The sequence below is a fragment of the Ranitomeya imitator genome, chromosome 1 (assembly GCF_032444005.1).
Source record: "Ranitomeya imitator isolate aRanImi1 chromosome 1, aRanImi1.pri, whole genome shotgun sequence".
Taxonomy (NCBI): Eukaryota; Metazoa; Chordata; class Amphibia; order Anura; family Dendrobatidae; genus Ranitomeya; species Ranitomeya imitator.
Genome location: NC_091282.1, coordinates 504,139,525 through 504,164,586, shown reverse-complemented (window position 1 = coordinate 504,164,586; position 25,062 = coordinate 504,139,525). Strand labels below are relative to the sequence as shown.

Genomic DNA, 25,062 nt, shown 5'->3' with positions numbered 1-25,062 from the left:
GTCAATAGGCTATGTACACAGAGACCTGTGGTGTGGGCGGGATTAGCTTTCTGAGCTCTGCTATATCTGAAAACTCTGATTGCATCACAACTGCGGCACCCAGTAAACCAAGTGATACATCACTGGTATCCGAGTCTCTTTCTACACATTAAGCTGCCCTTAGCTGCTGTGACTGATTCCCTTTAAATAGATAAGCAAAATCTGTTTAACACCATCCCTATGTCCTATCATTGATTTCTTATAGGCTGCAACCAAGAGAGTGACGAGTCTGGCTGAGGATATCGAAGCAGAACGGGCAGCACATCTGGAATCCAAGTTTAACGCTGAAATCATCCAGGTAGCTCACAAATCGCAGTCGGGTTACTCTGAGATCCACTACAGTAGCTGTAATGGAGGTGTCCACTGCAGGGCCAACAATCAAATGTAGTATGCGGGGACCTTGTGCTTGGAAAGGGAGATAGACCATTGTTGGCATTAATGGTGTATGCTCGTCTTTATACACATCACTAGAATATGCCACCAGTATACCATCAGTGGGGTCAGACTGCCCCGGGGAATGAAGGGGGCCTGTTCATTGCTTTTCTGCCTTGTGGTGCATCGGTCACCAGTGGTTGAGAGAACTGTAGTATAACTACATTTTCTATGAATGAAGCCTCACTGCAGTTCTCAAGGAAAAGTGACAAGTCTGCAGCATTTTGACTTCTTTATTTTCAAGATCGGTGGGGATCCAAGAGGTCTCTCCCCCATTGATCATAAGGTCAGGATGTATCCTAGTGATATATATGCTCTAACTTTACAAGACTTGAAACCCCATTTATAAAATTAATCCTAATTAGGTGAATAAACACTTATAAAAAGGAATCTGTCGGTAGGTTTTTGCTATTAAATCCAAGAGTAGCATAATCTAGAGCATAAGACCTTGATTCCAGGGATGTGTCCCTTATTAGGCTGTGTGCTGTAGCTTCAATAAAATCAGTATTTTATCAGTAGAAGGTTAACACTACAGGACTACAGCTCACGTGCAGATCAGTCCGGCTAATCTGTGCAAACCCACCCTCGCCACTGATTAGCCGCTTGCTCAGTGAACACAGCTGCCAGTCAGGGGTGTGGGCTGGGTAATACGCAGCCCAAAAGTCTTAGCACTGCTACATCTATAGCAGACAAACAAGATTCTGTGAAAACTGCGTAGTAAGTGACACATCCCTGGAATCTGGCTTTTTTGCCCTATAATATGCTGTTCTCAGATTTTTCGATAGCAAAAAAATCTGTTTCCAGATTCCCTTTAATTGTCCCAAATTCTGTTTAGTGCCTTAAACCTTAATACCTTTACACATCCTTATGTAATAGTACATCACAATTAGGGTGTGCAAGTATGGAGTGTGCATGTGCTTCTACCAACCCCGTCGCTCCAGTCTTGGTCTTCCTATCATAGTAGAATTTTACTATATACTGCAATACTGTGTTATTGCACCATATGGAAAAAATTATCAAACAACGCCAGGTCCAAGTCAGTGAAAGTAAAAAAAAAAAAGCATTTAAAAAAAAAAATAAAAAAGTTTCTCAGTTTTAAATAAGGAAAATAAATAAAAAAACATGTGGTATCTTTGTGTATGTAAAAGTCTGATTATTTTTTCCTAATATAATATATATATATAATATAATTATCTGTTAATGGTCAAAAATAATAAATACTGAAACAAATGAATTACCTTTTTTGGTTGCTGCACTTTCACCAAAAAATGGAATAAAAGCGACCAAACATTTTCTGCACCCTAAAATGGATTCAAGGAAAACTGCAGCTCAGCACACCTTTAAAACAATTTTTCTCCTTCGCCTCATTGGGGGACACAGGACCATGGGTTATGCTGCTGTCACTAGGAGGCTGACACTAAGCTGAGACAAAAAAGGGTTAGCTCCTCCCCTGCAGTATACACCCTCATGCTGGCATGCAGAGACCCAGTTTAAGCTTAGTGTCCGTAGGAGGCACACTGATTTTTTCTCTCTTTTTTCATCTATTCCGGACGAAGGGGGCGACGGATTCTTCTAAGGTCCGATCTCCCCCGAACCAACAACAGGCGAGCACGGGAGTTTCACCTCACCGTATCCTCTCCTGCGACGTGGGAGCCACTGCCTGAGCTGTCCTTTTTTTGGGCGACGGTTTCTCCCCTAATGGGCCCCGATCTCCCCTTATACAGACGAGCACTGGTGTTCCTACCTCCAGTATCCTCCTCTGCAGCCAGGCCTTTTTATTGCCGGACATCTGCCCTGTCCACCAGGTTCTACCCTCGGCTGTACAGTGGCTTTATCCCAGTGGCGTCCGTGCAGACCACACTGCATCACCAATGTGACTTGTGACTCAGGTGGTGGACGGTTCCTCTCCACCCCCCATGTGGGGTAGGTGGATAGAAGGCTTCCCAACCCCTGCACCGTTCCTATATATGGCACCATGGTTCCCTCTCACCTCCATTTCAGGGTAAGTGCCCGGTGGGGGGACTGGGGGGGGTGTCGCCGGCGGTCAGGAGGGCTCCTCATCCCTGGGCTCCATCTGCAGGCTTTTTGGGCGGTCCCTGTCCCTTTCCGGCGCTCGCGACCGCGCGCCGGGCCGAGGCCGCAAATTTAGTCCCCGGCTTCGGCCTAGCCGCTGGTCGCCGCCGCTAAGCTCCGCCCACTCCAGCCAGTGTCTGTGGCGCCGCCCCCCGCTCCTGGCGCTTCTCACAGCCGCCGAGATTTCTCTTCCTGATCTCGGCGGCCAACTTGGTCCCTCTCCTCAGCGCCGCAGCTCCTGCCTGTCGCATCTCTGGTGCGTCAGTGGCCCACGTGCAGCCGGCTTCCTCCTCTCAGAGTGAACACCCCAGCAGTTCGTCTCTCCTGGATAGCGGGACACAGGACCGGGGTAAGGAGACATCGTTAGCTCCCCTCTGCAGCGCCCTCTCAGTCACTGGTCACCTCTATATAGACCCTGTAATTTTGTCTGCATTAGCATCATGTCGCAGTCAAGGTCTAAAAAATCTTCTAAGGTGCATACAACCTTCTTTTCTGCGTGTACCACCTGCCAGGCCCCTCTTCCCAGGCCTCAAAGCTCTCCCCTCTGCTCTGCCTGCGATGCCCCGTGTGCCCAGGAGCCCTCCACCGCCGCCGACCCTGGAGTACCTAGCCCCCCCCCGTGGGTCGCCTCGCTTTCTCAGTCCGTGGATTTTTTAGCTAACGCCATCAAGTCCATTCAAAATCCTCCCGGGGAACGGGGCAATCCGCTACAGGTGCTAAGGGATCCCTCCATAGCAGGGGAATCGTCGGCCAGCAGGGGCCGCTCGCCTCTTAAAGAGGCACGGTCGTCCAGAAAACGGACCCGTACTACCTCTCCGGAGCGTTCTCCTCGTCACTCAGACTCTGGCAGCTCCACCTCTCGCTCACCCTCTTTGGGGGCTCGAAGCGTTCAGGACTCTGAACATGAGTCTGAAATTTCTTTGGATCCAGAGGCTCCGGAGTTCAGAGCCACGGTTGACTCCCTCATCGTAGCAGTCAATCACGCACTAAAGGTGGATGACGATTCTAATTCCGCTCCGGAACATGCGGTCTCCTTTTCCAGAACCAAGCGTTCTCACAAAGCTTTTGCCTCTCATCCAGCCTTCCTGGACATAGTCAGGCGTCACAGGGAACACCCAGACAAGCGCTTCACGGGTAAGAAGGTCTTGGTTTCCAAGTATCCCTTCTCAGCTGATCTCGTGAAAGACTGGACGGATCCCCCCACGGTAGATCCGCCGGTCTCGCGCCTGGCTTCTAAGACTCTTCTCTCAGTCCCGGAGGGCGCTTCAATTAAGAGTCCCACCGAACGCCAGATAGACTCTCTAGCTCGCTCGGTGTACGAAGCCTCTGGCTCGTCCCTGTCTCCCTCCTTCGCCGCGGCCTGGGTATCCAAGGCTATGGTTTCCTGGGCGGATGCCATAGCGAAATCCATTAATGAGCAGGACCTCCCCTCGGAGATGGCGGACCTGGCTAAGCAGCTAGCCATGGCCAGCGATTATGTTATGTTCGCATCTCTCGACGCGGCAAATTGCGCTGCTTCGGCGGCTTCCAACGCCATCGCTATTAGAAGGGCCCTTTGGCTCAGAGATTGGCGCGCAGACTCTTCCTCTAAAAAATCCCTGATTTCTCTCCCTTTTCAAAGCGGGCGTCTTTTCGGCGAAAAGCTTGACCAGCTTATATCCGACGCCACAGGGGGAAAGAGCAAGTTTCTTCCCCAACAGAGGCCCAAGGCGGCTTTCCAGCGCCAGCCTTACTTTCGTTTTCGGCCTTTTCGTACCAACTCTGCCTGGTCCAATCCCTCTGGCCTTCCCAGATCGGACCGCTCCGCCCGCGCAGACAGAGACGTTCGTCCATCCTTCAGACCTAATCCCTCCTGGCGCGGGAAACCGAGGCAGCCCCGAACCAGAGGTTCCAGACCTCCCAGATTCCCTTCTCAATGACTCGGGAACAGCGCCAGTCGATCCCAGAAGAGTAGGCGGTCGTCTACTCCTTTTTCAACAAGCCTGGCTCTCCGTCATTCACGACGAATGGGTCAGAGATCTGGTATCGTCTGGCTACAAGATAGAGTTCTCCTCTCCCCCTCCCACTCGGTTCTTCCCCTCTCGTCTTCCCAGTTCGGGAGCTCAGTCTCGCGCCCTTCTTTGCGCCATCCACTCCCTCCGCCAGAGCGGGGTCATCGTGCCGGTCCCGGAACACGAGAGGTTCAGAGGCTTCTACTCAAACCTCTTCGGCGTGCCAAAGAAGGACGGGACCGTTCGTCCCATTTTGGATCTGAAGCTTCTGAACAGGTGCGTGAGAGTCCGGCACTTCAGGATGGAATCGCTCAGATCGGTCATCTCCTCCATGGAAAGAGGGGAATTTTTGGCCTCGATAGACATCAAGGATGCCTGTCTTCACATCCCGATCTTCCCGCCTCATCAGAGGTTCCTTCGCTTTGCCATTCGAGAGGACCATTTTCAGTTCACAGCCTTGCCCTTCGGTCTCGCCACGGCGCCCAGGGTGTTCACCAAGGTCATGGCGGCTGTCATGGCCATTCTTCACTCTCGAGGAGTCGTCGTATTACCTTACTTAGACGATCTCCTCATAAAGGGCCCGTCGTTTCAGGCCTGCGAGTCAAGCGTCCACATTACCCTGGATTCGCTTTCTCGCCTGGGCTGGCTGATCAACTTAGACAAGTCATCTCCCGTTCCTTCCCGTCGGATCTCCTTTCTGGGAATGATCCTGGACACTTCAAGGGGGCTGGTTTTGCTTCCTCGGTCCAAGGTCCAAGCGCTCCAGCAGGGAGTCCGTACACTCTGCCATCCTCGCCCGCGAACCATTCGGTTCGCCATGAAGATCCTGGGAAAGATGGTTGCGGCAATCGAAGCTGTTCCCTTCGCTCAACTCCATCTCCGCCCCTTACAACAGGCTCTGCTGGACAACTGGGACAGGAGTCTCTTTTCTCTCGACCTCCCTTGTCCCCTGTCTCCTCGGGTCAGACATTCTCTCATTTGGTGGACCCTGGGACCATCTCTTCTCCAGGGGAAGTCCTTCCTCCCGTTCCGCTGGTTAGTGGTAACCACCGACGCCAGTCTTCTTGGCTGGGGGGCGGTGTTTCTTCACCACTCGGCCCAGGGTCGTTGGACCGCTCGGGAATCCAGCCTCCCCATCAACATTCTGGAGATTCGTGCTATCAGACTTGCTCTGATTCACTTCCACGCTCTGCTTGCGGGTCACCCAATAAGAGTCCAATCGGACAACGTCACGGCGGTGGCTTACATCAACCACCAGGGGGGTACCCGCAGCAGGGCGACGATGAGGGAAGTCTCTCTCATCCTTCGTTGGGCCGAGACCAACCACTCCATCATCTCGGCGGTGCACATTCCGGGAGTCGAGAACTGGGCAGCGGACTTCCTGAGCCGCCAGGGCCTTGCCTCGGGGGAATGGGAACTTCACCCAGAAGTTTTTCACCAGATCTGTCTTCGCTGGGGGACCCCGGACGTGGATCTGATGGCATCCAGATGGAACGCCAAGGTCCACAACTTCATCGCTCGATCTCGGGATCCCCAGGCCATAGGAGTGGACGCGCTAATTTCTCCGTGGCATCATTTTCAACTCCCATACGTGTTTCCTCCTCTTCCCTTACTGCCGAAGCTCATCCGAAAGATCAGGACGGAGGGAGGCCCGGTCATTCTGGTCGCCCCAGACTGGCCTCGTCGCGCTTGGTACGCGGAGCTCGTTCAGCTCGTAGCCGACGTCCCCTTGCGGTTGCCAGACCGCCCAGACCTACTTTGCCAAGGACCGATCTACCATCAGAGCTCAGGGGCCCTACGTTTGACGGCGTGGCTGTTGAAACCTGGATTCTAGCTCGTGCTGGTTTCTCTCAGCAGGTCATTCCTACCATGCTAAGTGCTCGCAAGGCGTCCTCTGCCTCTATCTACCACCGCGTCTGGAAGACCTTCTTTTCTTGGTGCAGGCTCCGAGGGCTCCCTCCGCTCAGCTTCTCCATCCCTTGTATCCTGAATTTCCTTCAGTCCGGTCTGGATTCCGGTTTGGCCCTGAGCTCTCTTAAAGGTCAGATCTCAGCCTTATCCGTGCTGTTCCAGCGTAGGATCGCCACCAACCTTCAGGTCAAGACTTTCATTCAGGGAGTCTCCCATGTTGTTCCTCCTTACAGGATGCCTTTGGAGACCTGGGATCTCAATTTGGTCCTGGGGGCTCTCCAGGAACCGCCGTTCGAACCCCTTCAAGACGTTCCGCTCTCTGTTCTCTCTTGGAAGGTTGCCTTCCTGGTAGCGGTGACGTCCATCAGAAGGGTTTCAGAGCTCGCCGCTCTATCCTGTCGGGCACCTTTCCTTGCCTTTCATCAGGACAAGGTAGTCCTACGTCCTTCTCCCGCGTTTCTTCCAAAGGTGGTCTCATCTTTCCACCTTAACGAGGACATCATCCTTCCCTCCTTTTGTCCGCAGCCTAAACATAGGGTCGAGAAGGCTCTCCATACTCTGGACGTGGTACGGGCTCTCAGGAGGTACATTTCGAGAACGGCACACTTCAGAAAATCGGACGCCCTTTTCGTGCTCCCGGAGGGTCACAGAAAGGGTTTGGCGGCGTCTAAATCCACGATAGCTAGATGGATCCGATCTGCTATCCAGGAATCCTATCGGGTCAGGGGCAGTCCTATCCCGGCGGGGATTAGAGCTCACTCCACTCGGTCGATGGGTGCTTCCTGCGCCATCCGGCACCAGGCATCAGCGGAGCAGGTTTGCAAGGCCGCAACGTGGTCCAGCCTGCATACCTTCACAAAGCATTACAATGTGCATATCCAATCCTCTGCGGACGCGGCCCTTGGCAGGCGTATCCTGCAGGCGGCCGTTGCGCATTGGTAGTCAGATGGTACATGAAGTTACGTGGTTGTATTGTTTCCCTCCCAGGGACTGCTTTGGGACGTCCCATGGTCCTGTGTCCCCCAATGAGGCGAAGGAGAAATAGGGATTTTTGTGTGTACTCACCGTAAAATCCTTTTCTCCGAGCCACTCATTGGGGGACACAGCACCCACCCTGGTAGTTATCTTTTTTAGTCTTTGACTGTTGTTTGACATGTTATGTTCCAATGTTTTTTGATATATTGTTCTCATTATCCTACTGCTTTTGCACTTAACTGGGTCTCTGCATGCCAGCATGAGGGTGTATACTGCAGGGGAGGAGCTAACCCTTTTTTGTCTCAGCTTAGTGTCAGCCTCCTAGTGACAGCAGCATAACCCATGGTCCTGTGTCCCCCAATGAGTGGCTCGGAGAAAAGGATTTTACGGTGAGTACACACAAAAATCCCTATATTACCGGTGGAAAAAAAAGTTATGTGGCTCAGAAAATGACGACACAAACCAGTTTTTTTTTTTGTTTTTTTATATTTTTTGTTGTCGGCTCATTTTTACTGTAAGAACTCTGTACAATAATTGGTGGTGGAATTGGGATTTTTTTTTTCTACCATTTCACCAAATTTGAAAGAATTTTTTTTTCATGTTTTTAAAAAAAAAAAAAAATGAAAAAGGGGGCAAGGAAACGGCAAAAGTGCAAGAACCAAAGTGTGTACGGGGAAAAGAGTTAAAGGATCTCTTTTATCAAACCAGTTTATTTTTCCCGAGTAGTCTAAGATGTGAAACGTTAGGGCAGACTGATTGCCAAGGGGAAATAAAGCAGTCCTGTTACTAGGATCTGTTCACACATTGCGTTTTTGCAATGTTATATAGGTATAAAAATTACCTAGGTCCATCAAGTTCACCCTTCCTTCACCAATTGTACATTTGTCACTAATGTAACTATAACCCGCAATGTTATGTGAATCAAGGAAATCGTCCAGCCCTTTTTTAAATACTGCTATAGAGTCTGCCATTACTACCTTCTGTGGTCGGCATTCCACAGTCTGACTGCTCTAATTGTAAAGAACCCTTTAATATTTAGCTGCTGGAATCGCCTTTCCTCCACCCGTAATGAGCGTCCCCATAGTCCTCAGTATGATCTTTGGAAGGAATAAGTCATGTGCCAGTCCTTTGTACTGACTACACATATATTTATACATGTAAATGAGATCTCCTCTGAGACACCATTGTTCTAAGCTAAACAAGGCCAACTTTTCCAACATCTCATAATACAATTACAATACTTGTAATAATCTAGTGCCCATCTTTGAACTGATTCTAACTTCTGAATATCCTTTTTAAAATGTGGAGCCCAAAACTGGATCCCATATTCTAGATGTGGCCTCACCTATGGTTTATAAAAGGATAATAATACGTGGGGATTGCGGGATTTTATATCTCTTTCCATACACCCTAAAATCTGATTTACTTTTGCGGCTGCTGCTTGACATTGAGTACTGCTGCTCAGCTTACTTGTAATGAGAATACCCAAGTCCTTCTCCTGTTCTGTAGTCCCAAGTATGGTCCCATTTAATGCACCGTGTATGCAATAATAGGATTACTCCATCCTAGGTGCATTACTCTACATTTATCTACTGTATTTTTCGGACTATAAGACGCACCGGATCATAAGATGCACCTATTTTAGAGGAGGAAATTAGAAAAAAAAATTGAAGCAAAAAAGTGGTCAATTCTACACTTAATATCCCCCATCCTTCCTTGTATGCATGGCCCCCAATCCTTATCCTGGTATGCAGGGCCCCCATCTCCTTCCTTGTATGCATGGCTCCAATCCCTATCCTGGTATGCAGTTAAGTAAATAAGGCAGCACACTGCAGCGCTAGAACATACAAACTTGAAAAACGAAATTTGAACTGCATTACTGCACTAGAAATATGAAAAATGAGAGCGTTTAGCGCATAAAAATGGCCAATTTTATGTGTACCTAGTAGCCCCTTTACAGCATCTCTCTTATACCAGGTCCTACACTTGCCTTACCTCGCTGAGAATAAACGTCTCCATCTGAATGGGTACATGTGAGACCTCTTCCTAGACCAAAATTCTCTCTCTCTCTGTGGAGGGGTACTGGACCTGGTGTAATTAAAACACCTGTGGCTAGGAGGCGGAGTGCACGATCAGAAGGCTAGAGAATACATTTCAAAAACCTGACCGGCACATCCAAACATAGACTCAGTGTGAACAGGTGCTGAACCTAGAGTCGCCAACTCGTATATAGTTAAGTAAATAAGGCAGCACACTGCAGCGCTAGAACATAGAAACTTGAAAAACGAAATTTGAACTGCATTACTGCACTAGAAATATGAAAAATGAGAGCGTTTAGCGCAAAAAAATGGCCAATTTTATGTGTACCTGGTAGCCCCTTTACAGCATCTCTCTTATACCAGGTCCTACACTTGCCTTACCTCGCTGAGAATAAACGTCTCCATCTGAATGGGTACATGTGAAACCTCTTCCTAGACCAAAATTCTCTCTCTCTGTGGAGGGGTACTGGACCTGCTGTAATTAACCCCTTCCCGACCCATGACGCCACGTAGGCGTCATGAAAGTCGGTGCCAATCCGACCCATGACGCCTATGTGGCGTCATGGAAAGATCGCGTCCCTGCAGGCCGGGTGAAAGGGTTAACTTCCATTTCACCCGATCTGCAGGGACAGGGGGAGTGGTAGTTTAGCCCAGGGGGGGTGGCTTCACCCCCTCGTGGCTACGATCGCTCTGATTGGCTGTTGAAAGTGAAACTGCCAATCAGAGCGATTTGTAATATTTCACCTATTATAACGGGTGAAATATTACAATCCAGCCATGGCCGATGCTGCAATATCATCGGCCATGGCTGGAAATACTAATGTGCCCCCACCCAACCCCACCGATCGCCCCCCCCAGCCCCCCGATCTGTCCGGTACACTGCTCCGGCTCCCCTCTGTCCTGTGCTCCGCTGCCCCCCCGTGCTCTTGTCCGCCCCCCCCCCGTGCTTCAATCACCCCCCCCCCCCGTGCTCCGATCACCCCCCCTGCACTCCGATCCACCCCCCCGTGCTCCGTTCCACCCCCCCGTGCTCCGTTCTACCCCCCCCCCCCGTGCTCCGTTCCACCCCTCCCGCGCTCCGATTCACCCCCCCCATGCTCCGATCCCCCCCCCCCTGTGCTCCCCCCCACCCTATCATACTTACCGATCCTGCCGGGGTCCGTCCGTCTTCTCCCCGGGTGCCGCCATCTTCCAAAATGGCGGGCGCATGCGCAGTGCGCCCGCCGAATCTGCCGGCCGGCAGATTCGTTCCAAAGTGCATTTTGATCACTGAATTGTTTATATCTCAGTGATCAAAATAAAAAAAATAATAAATGACCCCCCCCCCCTTTGTCACCCCCATAGGTAGGGACAATAAAAAATAAAGAATTTTTTTTTTTCCACTAATGTTAGAATAGGGTTAGGGGTAGGGTTAGGGGTAGGGGTAGGGTTAGGGTTTCGGTATGCGCACACGTATTCTGGTCCTCTGCGGATTTATGGTCCGCTGCGGATTTATGGCGGATTTACCGCGTTTTTTCTGCGCATTTCACTGCGGTTTTACAACTGCGATTTTCTATTTGAGCAGTTGTAAAACCGCTGCGGAATCCGCAGAAAGAAGTGACATGCTGCGGAATGTAAACCGCTGCGTTTCCGTGCAGTTTTTCCACAGCATGTGTACAGCGATTTTTGTTTCCCATAGGTTTACATTGAACTGTAAACTCATGGGAAACTGCTGCGGATCCGCAACGTTTTCCGCAGCGTGTGCACATACCTTTAGAATTAGGCTATGTGCACACGGTGCGGATTTGGCTGCGGATCCGCAGTGGATTGGCCGCTGCGGATTCGCAGCAGTGTTCCATCAGGTGTACAGTACCATGTAAACATATGGAAACCAAATCCGCTGTGCCCATGGTGCGGAAAATACCGCGCGGAAACGCTGCGTTGTATTTTCCGCAGCATGTCAATTCTTTGTGCGGATTCCGCAGCGTTTTACACCTGTTCCTCAATAGGAATCCGCAGGTGAAATCCGCACAAAAAACACTGGAAATCCGCGGAAAATCCGCAGGTAAAACGCAGTGCCTTTTACCCGCGGATTTTTCAAAAATGATGCTGAAAAATCTCACACGAATCTGCAACGTGGGCACATAACCTTAGGGTTGGAATTAGGGTTGTGGTTAGGGGTGTGTTGTGGTTAGGGTTGTGATTAGGGTTATGGCTACAGTTGGGATTAGGGTTAGGGGTGTGTTGGGGTTAGGGTTAGGGCTGTGATTAGGGTTATGGCTACAGTTGGAATTAGGGTTGTGGTTAGGGTTAGGGGTGTGTTGGGGTTAGGGTTGTGGTTAGGGGTGTGTTGGGGTTAGGGTTGTGATTAGGGTTATGGCTACAGTTGGGATTAGGGTTAGGGGTGTGTTGGGGTTAGTGTTGGAGGTAGAATTGAGGGGTTACCACTGTTTAGGCACATCAGGGGTCTCCAAACGCAACATGGCGCCACCATTGATTCCAGCCAATCTCGTATTCAAAAAGTCAAATGGTGCTCCCTCAATTCCGAGCCCTGACGTGTGCCCAAACAGTGGTTTACCCCCACATATGGGGTACCAGCATACTCGGGATAAACTGCGCAACAATTACTGGGGTCCAATTTCTCCTGTTACCCTTGTGAAAATAAAAAAAATGCTTGCTAAAACATCATTTTTGAGGAAAGAAAAATGATTTATTATTTTCACGGCTCTACGTTGTAAACGTCTGTGAAGCACTTGGGGGTTCAAAGTGCTCACCACATATCTAGATAAGTTCCTTGGGGGGTCTAGTTTCTAAAATGGGGTCACTTGTGGGGGGGTTCTACTGTTTAGGCACACCAGGGCCTCTGCAAACGCAACGTGACGCCCGCAGACCATTCCATCAAAGTCTGCATTTCAAAAGTCACTACTTCCCTTCTGAGCCCCAACGTGTGCCCAAACAGTGGTTTACCCCCACACATGGTGTCCGCTATCAGCGTACTCAGGAGAAACTGAACAACAACTTTTGGGGTCCAATTTCTCCTGTTACCCTTGGGAAAATTAAAAAATTCTGGGCTAAATAATTATTTTTGAGGAAAGAAAACGTATTTATTATTTTCACGGCTCTGCATTATAAACTTCTGTGAAGCACTTGGGGGTTCAAAGTGCTCACCACACATCTAGATAAGTTCCTTTCGGGGTCTAGTTTCCAAAATGGGGTCACTTGTGGGGGGTTTCTACTGTTAAGCCACATCAGGGGCTCTGCAAACGCAACGTGACGCCCACAGAGCATTCCATCAAAGTCTGCATTTCAAAACGTCACTACTTCACTTCCGAGCCCCGGCATGTGCCCAAACAGTGGTTTACCCCCACATATGGGGTATCAGCGTACTCAGGACAAACTGGACAACAACATTTGGGGTCCATTTTCTCCTATTACCCTTGGCAAAATAGGAAATTCCAGGCTAAAAAATAATTTTTGAGGAAAGAAAAATTATTTTTTATTTTCATGGCTCTGCGTTATAAACTTCTGTGAAGCACCTGGGGGTTTAAAGTGCTCAGTATGCATCTAGATAAGTTCCTTGGGGGGTCTAGTTTCCAAAATGGGGTCACTTGTGGGGGAGCTCCAATGTTTAGGCACACAGGGGCTCTCCAAACGCGACATGGTGTCCGCTAACAATTGGAGCTAATTTTCCATTCAAAAAGTCAAATGGCGCGCCTTCCCTTCCGAGCCCTGCCGAGTGCCCAAACAGTGGTTTACCCCCACATATGAGGTATCGGCGTACTCAGGAGAAATTGCCCAACAAATTTTATGATCCATTTTATCCTATTGCCCATGTGATAATGAAAAAATTGAGGCGAAAAGAATTTTTTTGTGAAAAAAAAGTACTTTTTCATTTTTACAGATCAATTTGTGAAGCACCTGAGGGTTTAAAGTGCTCACTAGGCATCTAAATAAGTTCCTTGGGGGGTCTAGTTTCCAAAATGGGGTCACTTGTGGGGGAGCGCCAATGTTTAGGCACACAGGAGCTTTCCAAACGCGACATGGTATCCGCTAACGATGGAGATAATTTTTCATTCAAAAAGTCAAATGGCGCTCCTTCCCTTCCGAGCCTTACCATGTGCCCAAACAGTGGTTTACCCCCACATATGAGGTATCAGTGTACTCAGGAGAAATTGCCCAACAAATTTTAGGATCCATTTTATCCTGTTGCCCATGTGAAAATGAAAAAATTGAGGCTAAAAGAATTTTTTTGTGAAAAAAAAGTACTTTTTCATTTTTACGGATCAATTTGTGAAGCACCTGAGGGTTTAAAGTGCTCACTAGGCATCTAAATACGTTCCTTGGGGGGTCTAGTTTCCAAAATGGGGTCACTTGTGGGGGAGCTCCAATTTTTAGGCACACGGGGGCTCTCCAAACGTGACATGGTGTCCGCTAAAGAGTGGAGCCAATTTTTGATTCAAAAAGTCAAATGGCGCTCCTTCCCTTCCAAGCCCTGCCGTGCGCCCAAACAGTGGTTTACCCCCACATATGAGGTATCAGCGTACTCAGGACAAATTGGACAACAACTTATGTGGTTCAGTTTCTCCTTTTACCATTGGGAAAATAAAAAAATTGTTGCTAAAAGATAATTTTTGTGACTAAAAAGTTAATTGTTCATTTTTTCCTTCCATGTTGCTTCTGCTGCTGTGAAGAACCTGAAGGGTTAATAAACTTCTGGGATGTGGTTTTGAGTACCTTGAGGGGTGCAGTTTTTCGAATGTTGTCACTTTTGGGTATTTTCAGCCATATAGACCCCTCAAACTGACTTCAAATGTGAGGTGGTTCCTAAAAAAAATGGTTTTGTAAATTTCGTTGTAAAAATGAGAAATCGCTGGTCAAATTTTAACCCTTATAACTTCCTAGCAAAAAAAATTTTTGTTTCCAAAATTGTGCTGATGTAAAGTAAACATGTGGGAAATGTTATTTATTAACTATTTTGTGTCACATAACTCTCTGGTTTAACAGAATAAAAATTCAAAATGTGAAGATTGCGAAATTTTCAAAATTTTCGCCAAATTTCCGTTTTTATCACAAATAAACGCATAATTTATTGACCTAAATTTACCACTAACATGAAGCCCAATATGTCACGAAAAAAACAATCTCAGAACCGCTAGGATCCGTTGAAGCGTTCCTGAGTTATTACCTCATAAAGGGACACTGGTCAGAATTGCAAAAAACGGCAAGGTCTTTAAGGTCAAAATAGGCTGGGTCATGAAGGGGTTAAAACACCTGACACTAGGAGGCGGAGTGCACGATCAGAAGGCTAAAGAATACATTTCAAAAACCTGACCGGCACATCCAAACATAGACTCAGTGTGAACAGCTGCTGAACCTAGAGTCGCCAACTCGTATATAGTTAAGTAAATAAGGCAGCACACTGCAGCGCTAGAACATACAAACTTGAAAAACGAAATTTGAACTGCATTATTGCACTAGAAATATGAAAAATGAGAGAGTTTAGCGCATAAAAATGGCCAATTTTATGTGTACCTGGTACAGCAGGTCCAGTACCCCTCCACAGAGAGAGAGAATTTTGGTCTAGGAAGAGGTTTCACATGTACCCATTCAGATGGAGACGTTTATTCTCAGCCAGGTAAGGCAAGTGTAGGACCTGGTATAGGAGAGATGCCGTAAAGGGGCTACCAGGTACACATAAAATTGGCCATTTTTATGCGCTAAACGCTCTCATTTTTCATATTTCTAGTGCAGTAATGCAGTTCAAATTTCGTTTTTCAAGTTTGTATGTTCTAGCGCTGCAGTGTGCTGCCTTATTTACTTAACTATATACGAGTCGTAAACTCTAGGTTCAGCACATGTTCACACTGAGTCTATGTTTGGATGTGCCGGTCAGGTTTTTGAAATGTATCCTGGTATGCAGAGCCCCCATCTTTGGCCTGGTATACATTGCCCCATCGTTATACTGGTATGCATACACCAATTCTTATCCTGGTATAATTGGCCCCATCCTCATCCTGGTATGAAAGGACCCCATTTCCATCCTGGTATGCATGGCCCCAGTCCCTATCCTGGTATGCATGGCCCCAGTCCCTATCCTGGTATGCATGGCCCCAATCCCTATCCTGGTATGCATGGACCCCATCTCCGTCCTGGTATACATGGCCCATCCTTATCCTGGTATGCATGCCCCCATCCTTATCCTGGTATGCATCCCCCATCCTTATCCTGGTATGCATGGGCCCCAGCAGAAAAACAAAAAGAAACATTCTTACCTTCCCTGCACGCCCTCGGAGCATCCTGTTCCGATGCTATCAGCTGCTTTATGCATGTAAGCAGCGCATGACAGCTGCCAGAATACTCACTGTTTTCCATGCCGGGACTATGTGTGTGGAGCTCAGTGAGTATTCATTGCTCTTTAGCGAGCACAGTGTCAGCCGCAGCCACCAAGTTCCTGCGGCTCCGGGCTTTCACGTGCCGCTACTAAAGGCAAGGAATATTCATTGCATTCCACGGATATGGGAGTGGAATTCAGTGAATATTCATTGCCTTAAGTAGCGGCACACTCGAAAGCCCGGCAGCTGCATGAAGCCGGCTGCTGCGTATAACACTGAGCTCGCTATTAAAGAGAAATGAATAATCACTCCTTTCCATGCCCATGTCGAACTTGAGCGCCCGACAGACAACACACTGTTCGGCACTCACGGTCTCGGTGGCAGATGACCCTGTCTGTCCCCCTAATTATAGAGTCCCCTACCACCACCATTTGTCTGGCCTTTGCTGCACTCCTATTTCCCTCATTCCTACAGCAGTCATTTTCCTGGTTGCTAAGAGCAACGTCCTGCTGTAGTGATCCCAGTCCTGGGCTTGTTTTCCTAATTTCAGCCAAACAGGCATATTTACTAGGCTGTGCCAGATCAGGACTGGGCTCTCTGGCACTTTCCCCCTACCCCTTTTTCTAACTATTACCCAGCTACCCACTTCTTGGTCCTGATCTTCCTCACATCCACCCTCCTCCATATCACTGGCCCCAGCCAGGGCAAGCTCAGTGAGCTCTAAACTCCTCTCCAGGTTTGCAGTGCTCCTGAGTATTAAAAGCTGAATATTTAGATCCGTTACCTGGGCTTTCAAACATGTAACTCCTGACATCGAGTGCAAATATATTCACCATAAAACGGCTGTTCAAGGCATGCATACATCTCACAAGGAGCTCACCTTGTGGCATTGTCCATGGAGGACATGTTCAATGGGGATAAACAGTATAGATAAAAGAAGAAAAATACCAACTTTGCCCTTATGTTAAACTATGATATTGTGTTGAACTATGCACTTATCTACCACCTCTGCACTTTAAACCCGCCTCTGCTCCCTCCTTTTTCTGGGTTTTTTCATGCAAATTAAAGCTGCTTTTACAGCACTAGCAAAAGCCGAGATTTCTCAAATTTCACGCACACCCTTGTTTTTTTTCCTAACTTAATTGAAAAACTGCATCATTTTTTAAAATCTGCAATATGTCACTTCTTTCAGCGTTTTTGGAGTTTTTTTTCACCCATAGAAAGCAATTAGCTTAGATGTTAATGTAATTTTTTATTGTAATGTAATTTGTACTTGTTTGTTAAAGCAATACTTTAGGTTCTTCCTACTCCAAGCATAGTTTAATTGAATTAATGATAATTAAATTAATGACATTATTAAAAGTAAACAATGTGTTACCATATAACATTAAAAAAAAATTCTTACCCCTAAATAGTTTGGTCAACTTGCCCTTTTTTTTTTTTACAAAAAGTGTTTTATGTCTTACTGGTGGTGTATCACCTTGTATTGTTTATGCTTGCAAGCTGGAAGTAAAGCTGAACTTTAGGATCCTGAAAAACACAGTTGCGTTTTGGATGCAGCTTTTTTTTTTACAGCCAAGAGATCAGTCTTTGGCTACAAAAAAAAAAATCACAGCAAATACACAACATGTGAACATGGGCTAGACAGTTTTGATATCTGAGGACCTACAGTTGTGCTCAAAAGTTTACATGCCCCGACAGAATTTTTGCTTTCTTGGTCTTTTTTCAGAGAATATGAATGATAACACCAAAATTTTTTCTCCACTCATAGTTAGTGGTTGGGTGAAGCCATTTATTGTCAAACTATTGTGTTTTCTCTTTCTAAGTCATAATGACAACCCACAATATCCAAATGACCCTGATCAAAAGTTCACATACCCTGATGATTTTAAAAAATTTGAATAACATCAGCTGAAATACACAACTCTCTGAAAACTAGCGGTGTGGCTGTTTCAAGATGCACAATAAGGAGGGACTTGAAGAAAAATGGGCTGCATGATCGAGTCGCAAGAAGACAGCCATTACTGTTCAACTTCCACAAAGTATCTCACCTACAAGACGCAAAACAGCATAGAGACAAGCCTCAAAACTTCTGAAACAAGGTGATTTGGAGTGATGAGACCAATTGAACTCTTTGGCCACATCCATAAACATTTGGAGAGAGGTCAACAAGGGCAATGATGAAACCAATACCATTCCGACTATAAAGCACGGAGGTGGATAGCTGATGTTTTGGTGATGTGTGAGCTGCAAAGGCCCAGGAAACTTAGTCAAAGTTGAAGGAAAGATGAATGCAGCATGGTATCAGCAAATACTGGAGGCAAATTTGTACTCATCAGCCCGGAAGCTGGGCTTGGAACGTACTTGGACGTTCCAACATGACAACGATCCAAAACACAAGGTCGAGTCGACCTGTCATAGGCTACAGTAGAACAAAGTGAAGGTTCTGGAGTGGCCATCTCAGTCTCCTGACCTCAATATCATTGAGCCACTCTGGGGAGATCTCAAGTACGCAGTTCATGCTAGACAGCTCAGGAATTTACAGGAACTGGAGGCTTTTTGCCAAGAAGAGTGGGCAGCTTTACCATCTGAGAAAATAAAGAACCTCATCCACAAATACCACAAAAGACTTCAAGCTGTCATTGATGATAGAGAGGGCAATACACAATATAAAGAAATGGGGTATGTGAACTTTTGATCAGGGTCATTTGGATGTTTTGGGTTGCCATTATGATTTAAAAAGAGAAAACACAGTAGATTGACAATAAATGGCTTCACCCAACCACTAACCAAGAGTGGAGAAAAAGTTTTGGTGTTATCATTCATATTCTCTGAAAAAAAGGCCAAGAAAGTAAAACTTCTGCCGGGGTATGTAAACTTTTGAGCACAACTGTAACTCTGTAAAACAATTTGGATTGTAACAATAAACTTTACCATGTATGTACTTACTACCATTGCTTTGCAGAACAGAATGACCTGATACACTGTAAAATTAATTGAGTACTTTTTTTTTCCCAGCTCCGCATTCGGGATCTTGAAGGTTCACTACAAGTGGAAAAGGCCAGCCAGACACAAACCTCATCAGATTTAGACCTCATCAGAAGTCAGTTTAGAGACGTTGAAAATGCCTGTAATAGAGAAAAGGCGACTTCAGAAGAATTGGCAGGAAAACTGCACGAGTAAGTGTAATAATATTAAATATTAAAGAGGTTATCTACTACTTTTACATTGATGACCTATCCTAAGGATAGGCTACCAATGCCTGAATGGCCTGGATCTGACAACTCCGTCGATCAGCTGTTATTGGTGGCGGCAGCCGCCGGTCTGAAGTGATTACTTGTGGAGCTGGACATCCACTTGTAGTTGTCGCCGCAGGTACTTCACATCCGCCTCCTATTCAAATCAATAGGAGGCGAATGTGAGACTGCCAGCACCGCAAGTAAGCACTTCTGGCAGCGGCCACCGTTGACTCAAATAACAGTTAATTGGCACGGGTGCAGGTGTCGGACCCCGGCCGATTAGACATTGCCTATCCTTAGGATAGGTCATCAATCAGTGTACAAGTAGTGGTGTCGGGGTCATCACGACAATACCCTTCATTCACCAGTCATCCCAAATTAGACTATGAGCATTGGTACCGGGTAAGAATGAGTCAGACAAAGAGCTGGTTCAATCTCAGTGCATGCTCGTACTTCTACAAGTATTAGCAACGGTCACAGCAACTGAACTTTATTTCCTGATACACAGCATTATGTAGTGTATTAGGGGAAGGCGTGCAATAGGCGGGGTTTAAGCAATATATGTCTAGTATCCGGTCTTTCTGGTTAGTCCTGACGTCATCTGGTGGATCCTCCTCTCTCCACGTATCTCAGGTTTCGACTTCAGCAGAAACGATACTTAGCTTCTCAGAAACTAGGGCATAGGTGAATACTGGCAGCCATTTTAAATACAGTTACATTTGCATCAGCAAGCAAAGGGGAAAACTTATTGTTTCACAGCATAAGAATATAAAAGTACAAAAAGTGTATAAAGATATATCTTTTCACCCTGACAGTGGAAAACCTCTTTAAAGGGGTTGTCTGGAAAAATAAGGTGTCTCAGTATGTTCCGCTATATAGATCACCAGCAATTCGCAATATTCTGCTGGGAAACTAGGAACAAGGCATTTAATATACATTTCCTTAGGATATTTCATCACTGTATGTCTGATAGAAGCCCAACTGTGAGAGCTCCACTATTATTACATGAATGTAGCTTTCGTTGACATTACACTATTGTTGCCTAGTCTTGTAGGCCTGTGAAGGAAAAAAATAGGAAGCGAGCACACTACAGTGCTCCTAGCCATTGGTGGTCTCAGTGGTTGCTTCATCACCAATGCCGACAATGATAAGAGTTGGAAAGCCCCTTTGATAGACATAGCAACTACATAGAATATTTACTATCTTGACAAGAAGACAACTTGATGGTCTATAATTATGGGGGGATTTATTTAATGGGGTTATCACAACTTTTTAAATGGTTAAAATTGCAAAGTGCTTGTAAAAATATTCTCTCAGGTCTCAAAAATGGAAGGGATTTTAATTTTATAGTTTACTGCTCAATGCCTAGGTTACCAGCCATTTCAGCAACCTATCAAAGGTGACCGGTTTCCTAGCATAGGAGTTCAGCTCTGAAGCTGACCGACTCGTTGGATCCGACAAGCTTTAGTGCCATTGTACTTCTCCGATGTTTTAAGGGCAAATTTGCATATGAAAGAGACCAGAGGCATGACCATACCACTGATCTGAACTGTTAGGCCATGTTCTCACGTTGCGGTTTTTACCTCGGATCCGTGGCATTTTTGACACTGCGGATCTTAAGCAGTTTCCCATGCGGTTTACAATACCATGTAAACCTATGGAAAACCAAATCTGCTGTGCACATGCTGCGGGAAAAAACGCGTGGAAACGCAGCATTGTTTTTTCCGCAGCATGTCAATTCTTTGTGCGGATCTGCAGCGTTTCTGCACCCATTGACTTGCATTGAGTCGGGCACATCCGCAGCAAAACCGCAGATGTAAAAAAGATCTGCGGTATAGCTGCGGGTGAAACGCTGCAGATCGGATGGGGGGAGTGTGTGGGCGGAGACTGCGTGTCTGTGTATGCGGGCGCGGTCTGTCCGGGCCTGTCGGGGGTCTGTGCGGGCCTGTCGGGGGTCTGTACGGGCCTCTCGGGGTCTGTGCGGGCCTCTCGGGGGGTTGTGCGGGATGCCGGGGGTCTGTGCGGGGCTCTCGGGGGTCTTTGTGTGTGTGTGTGTGTGTGTGCAGGCATCGTCCGATAGGACTACAAGTCCCACCGCGCTATGCCTGCTGCAATGACAGTGATTGACACATTAGCCAATGATGGGACAGTAGTAGTCCCATCATCCAGCTAATGTGTTGAATGTAAAAAAAAACAAAAAAAAAACACAAACATACAACATATAACAGAACATACAACCTATAACAGGACATACAACATATAACAGAACATATAACAGAACATACAACATATAACATGCAACATATAACAGAAAATACAACATATAGCATACAATACATACATACAGTACATTCCTAAATTATATACTATACATACATATAACATAGAGTACATACCATTTCCTTGTCACTTTGATCCCCGAAGCCAGGGTCACCTGTAAAAAATATTAAAATAATAAATAAACAATATACTCCCTGGGTCCGCAGATATCCAATTAAAACGAGTGTCTCACGACGATCTCCAGTGGAGAGCAGCAGCATCAGCTGATGCGACCGCTCTAAAGGGGCTCCAGGAATACAATGACGGAAGGTATTCTTCCGCACTGCATTTCTCCGCCACTGTAAAAAGTAGTCCCTAGTCTCACTTGTGGCACTGCTGTGTGAGAAAGTTCCCACGCAGCAATGCCATAAAGTGAGACCCTGAACTCAGGTAACCTCAGTGATGCACTGCAGGAGCCATTGTCTCCTGTCAGTGTGTCACTGAAGGCTCTATAGAGCAGTGACATCACCCGATGTCACTGTTCTATAGCGGAGATCGTTGTGGGACACTCGTTATTAATTGGACTGCGTCGGACAGGGAGTATATGGTTTATTATTTTTAATTTTTTACAGGCAATCAAGTATGGTAAGTATGGTTAAATTAAGAATATTAAAATACTTTTTTCTGGCTGTGTCTTTATTTTTTTTTTTTAACCCTTTCACTACTCTAGGATTAATAATGGATAGGCGTCTTATTGACGCCTCTCCATTATGATCCAGGCTTAATGTCACCTTACAATAGCAAGGTGACATTAACCCCTTATTACCCCATATTCCACCGCTACTGGGGAGTGGCAAGAGAGGGGCTAAGTGCCGGAATTGGTGCATCTTACAGATGTGCCATTTCTGGGGTTGGCTGGGGGCTGGTATTTGTAGCCCGGGGGGGGCCAGTATCCATGGCTCCTCTCTAGGCTATGAATATCAGCCCACAGATGTCTGTGTAGCCTTTCTGGCTATAACATATAGGGGGAACCCACGTCATTTTTTGGGGGGTTCCCCTTAATTTAATAGCCAGTAAAGGCTACGCAGACAGCTGCAGGCTGATATTCATAGTCTGGAGAGGGGCCATGGGTATTACCCCCTTCACAGGCTACAAATATTGGCCCCCAGCCGTCGGCTTTCCCCCTCTGGCGCAGAAAATTGCGCGGGAGCCCACGCCATTTTTTTCCGTTTTTTTTTTTTAATAATTATTCATTAAGAAACATAAGCCTTGCTATTATATATCTATAGATATATCTATGGATATACAGTATATCCATAGATAAATCTATCTATACATGGATATCTATGGATATATGTATAGATATATCTATGGCTATATCGATCTATAGATATATTTATAGATAGATAGTTATATCTATAGATACATAGATATATCTATCCATATATCAATCTGGCTACTTTCACACATCAGGTTTTTGCCGTCCGGCACAATCCGATGAGTTTTGAAAAAACGGATCCGTGTTTTTTTTCCGCCGTATCCGTTTTTTCTCATAGAGTCGTATTAGCTCCGGATTGCGCCTGATGGCCACACGTTTCGTCCGTTTTTTGCCGGATCCATCAGAAAAGCTGTTTCCAGCGGATGAACGTTTTTTCTGTCCGGCGAAAAAACGCCAAGCGACTGATCCGGCGAAAAACGTATGAAACTGAGATGTGAAATGATGAATCCGGCCTCCGAATCCGTTTTTTTCATGCATTTTTCCATTGATATCATGCACATTTTCCGTTCTCTCTCGCTCAAAAAAACAGATCAGTTGCATCAATTTTTCACTATTTGCAACGGATCCGTTTTTTCAAAAATTTGCCGGATCCTGCCTGATGGATAGATGTAGATAGATATATGGATAGTTAGGCTACTTTCACACATCAGTTTGTTTCCGGCAGGCGAATTTCCGTTGCAAATAGTGAAAAACTGATGCAACTGATCCGGGTTTTTTTTTTTTTTAGAGAGAGCGAGAGAGAGCAAATGGAAAAATGCATGAAAAATTGGATTCGGAGGCCGGATTCATCATTTCATATCTCAGTTTCATACATTTTTCGCCGGATCAGTCGCTGTGCGTTTTTTCGCCGGACAGAAAAAACTTTCTTCTGTACGTTTTCTCCGTCCGCCGGAAACAGTTTTTTTAAATGGATCCGGCAAAAAAACGAATGGAACGTGTGGCCATCAGGCGCAATCCGGCGCTAATACAACTCTATGAGAAAAAAACGGATCCAGCGAAAAAAAAACGGATCCCTTTTTTTCAAAACTCGCCGGATTATGCCTGACGGCAAAAACCTGATGTGTGAAAGTAGCCTAACTATCCATATATCTATCTACATCTATCTATTTCATTCCTTCTATCTATCTATCTATCTATCTATCTATCTATCTATCTATCTATCTATCTATCTATCTATCCGTCTATCTATGTGTGTAATGGAGTGTGGGTTGGACAAATGTAAAAGAGGAGGTTGGACAAGACATGACATCACAAATCTTTTTTTTTTGTTTAGTAATACATCTTTATTTAGCTTTCAAAAACACATACAAAAATGCATAAAAACGCATCAAAACCGCACAAAAAAACGCATTAACGCACCTGCGTTTTCTGCCAAGAGCTGCGGATTTAGTGCAGAAAAATCTGCAGGCAAATCTGCAACGTGTGCACATACCCTTAGGGTTTGTTTCCACATTCAGGATTGCATCAGGATTTGACGCAGGTAAAATCTGCACCTGAGGTCACTGGCAGGTCACCTGCTTTTTTCATGCGTTTTTTAACCCGTTTTTCATGGGGTTTTTTTCATGCGGATTTGTGTGTGTTTTTGTAAGCTCAATAAAGATATACCAAAAAAAAAGGTGATGTCCAACTTCTTCATTTACATACTCCATTGAAGAATAATGTTTACACACACAGATAGATAGATAGATGATATATATGGGATAGATTATCTATCTATCTATCTATCTATCTATCTATCTATCTATCTATCTATCTATCTATCGTATCTATTACCTATCTATAAATATATCTCGATAGATATATCTATAGATAGCTAGATAGATATATCGATGGATAATAGATAGATAAATAGATGATAGATAATAGATAGATACGATAGATAGATAGATAGATAATAGATACGATAGATAAGATACGATAGATAGATAGATAGATAAATAGATAGATACGATATATAGATACTGTAGATAGATAGATAGATACTGTAGATAGATAGATAATACCAAGCCCGATGTTTAGTATATCTATGTATCTATAGATGTACCTATCTATAAATATATCTATAGATAGATGATCCATCTATCTATATAATCATCTAAGGGGTACTTCCGTCTGTTTGTCTGTCTGTCTTTCTGTCTGTCAATTCAATGTTATTGGTCTGCACTCTTTGTAAACGTAGATGGTGGTGCTGGTATAGTGGACTGGTGTCCTAAATACTAGTAATTTGGAATTATACCGCACTCACAAGTGGAATATTGTGCAATAAATGAACACTTTATTGTGTACACCACTAACATGGCATCACTATACAAAATGTGAACACAAAGCGTAACGAAAAAAATGACGTTTCGGACCCTCCGGGTCCTTAATCATATATCGCTGCGGAAAGAAAAACATGCCATATATATACAAGATCATACCAAATATAAATAATAATAACACAATGTACATAGTATTTGGTACACAATAGGTAGAGGAACCCAAAAATAATAACCCCAAAGTCCAAAACCTAGA

At 45.8% G+C, this 25,062-nt stretch overlaps 1 protein-coding gene across 1 annotated transcript in view; it reads left to right on the top strand.

Annotated features, from left to right (window-relative positions):
- CCDC171 (coiled-coil domain containing 171) overlaps positions 1 to 25,062 on the top strand; it is a 149,241-nt gene that overhangs the window by 42,183 nt on the left and 81,996 nt on the right. Inside the window, exons 7-8 of the mRNA XM_069766329.1 lie at positions 245 to 337; positions 18,790 to 18,950. Coding sequence (XP_069622430.1) covers positions 245 to 337; positions 18,790 to 18,950 — 254 coding nt within the window. The remainder of the gene's footprint in view (positions 1 to 244; positions 338 to 18,789; positions 18,951 to 25,062) is intronic.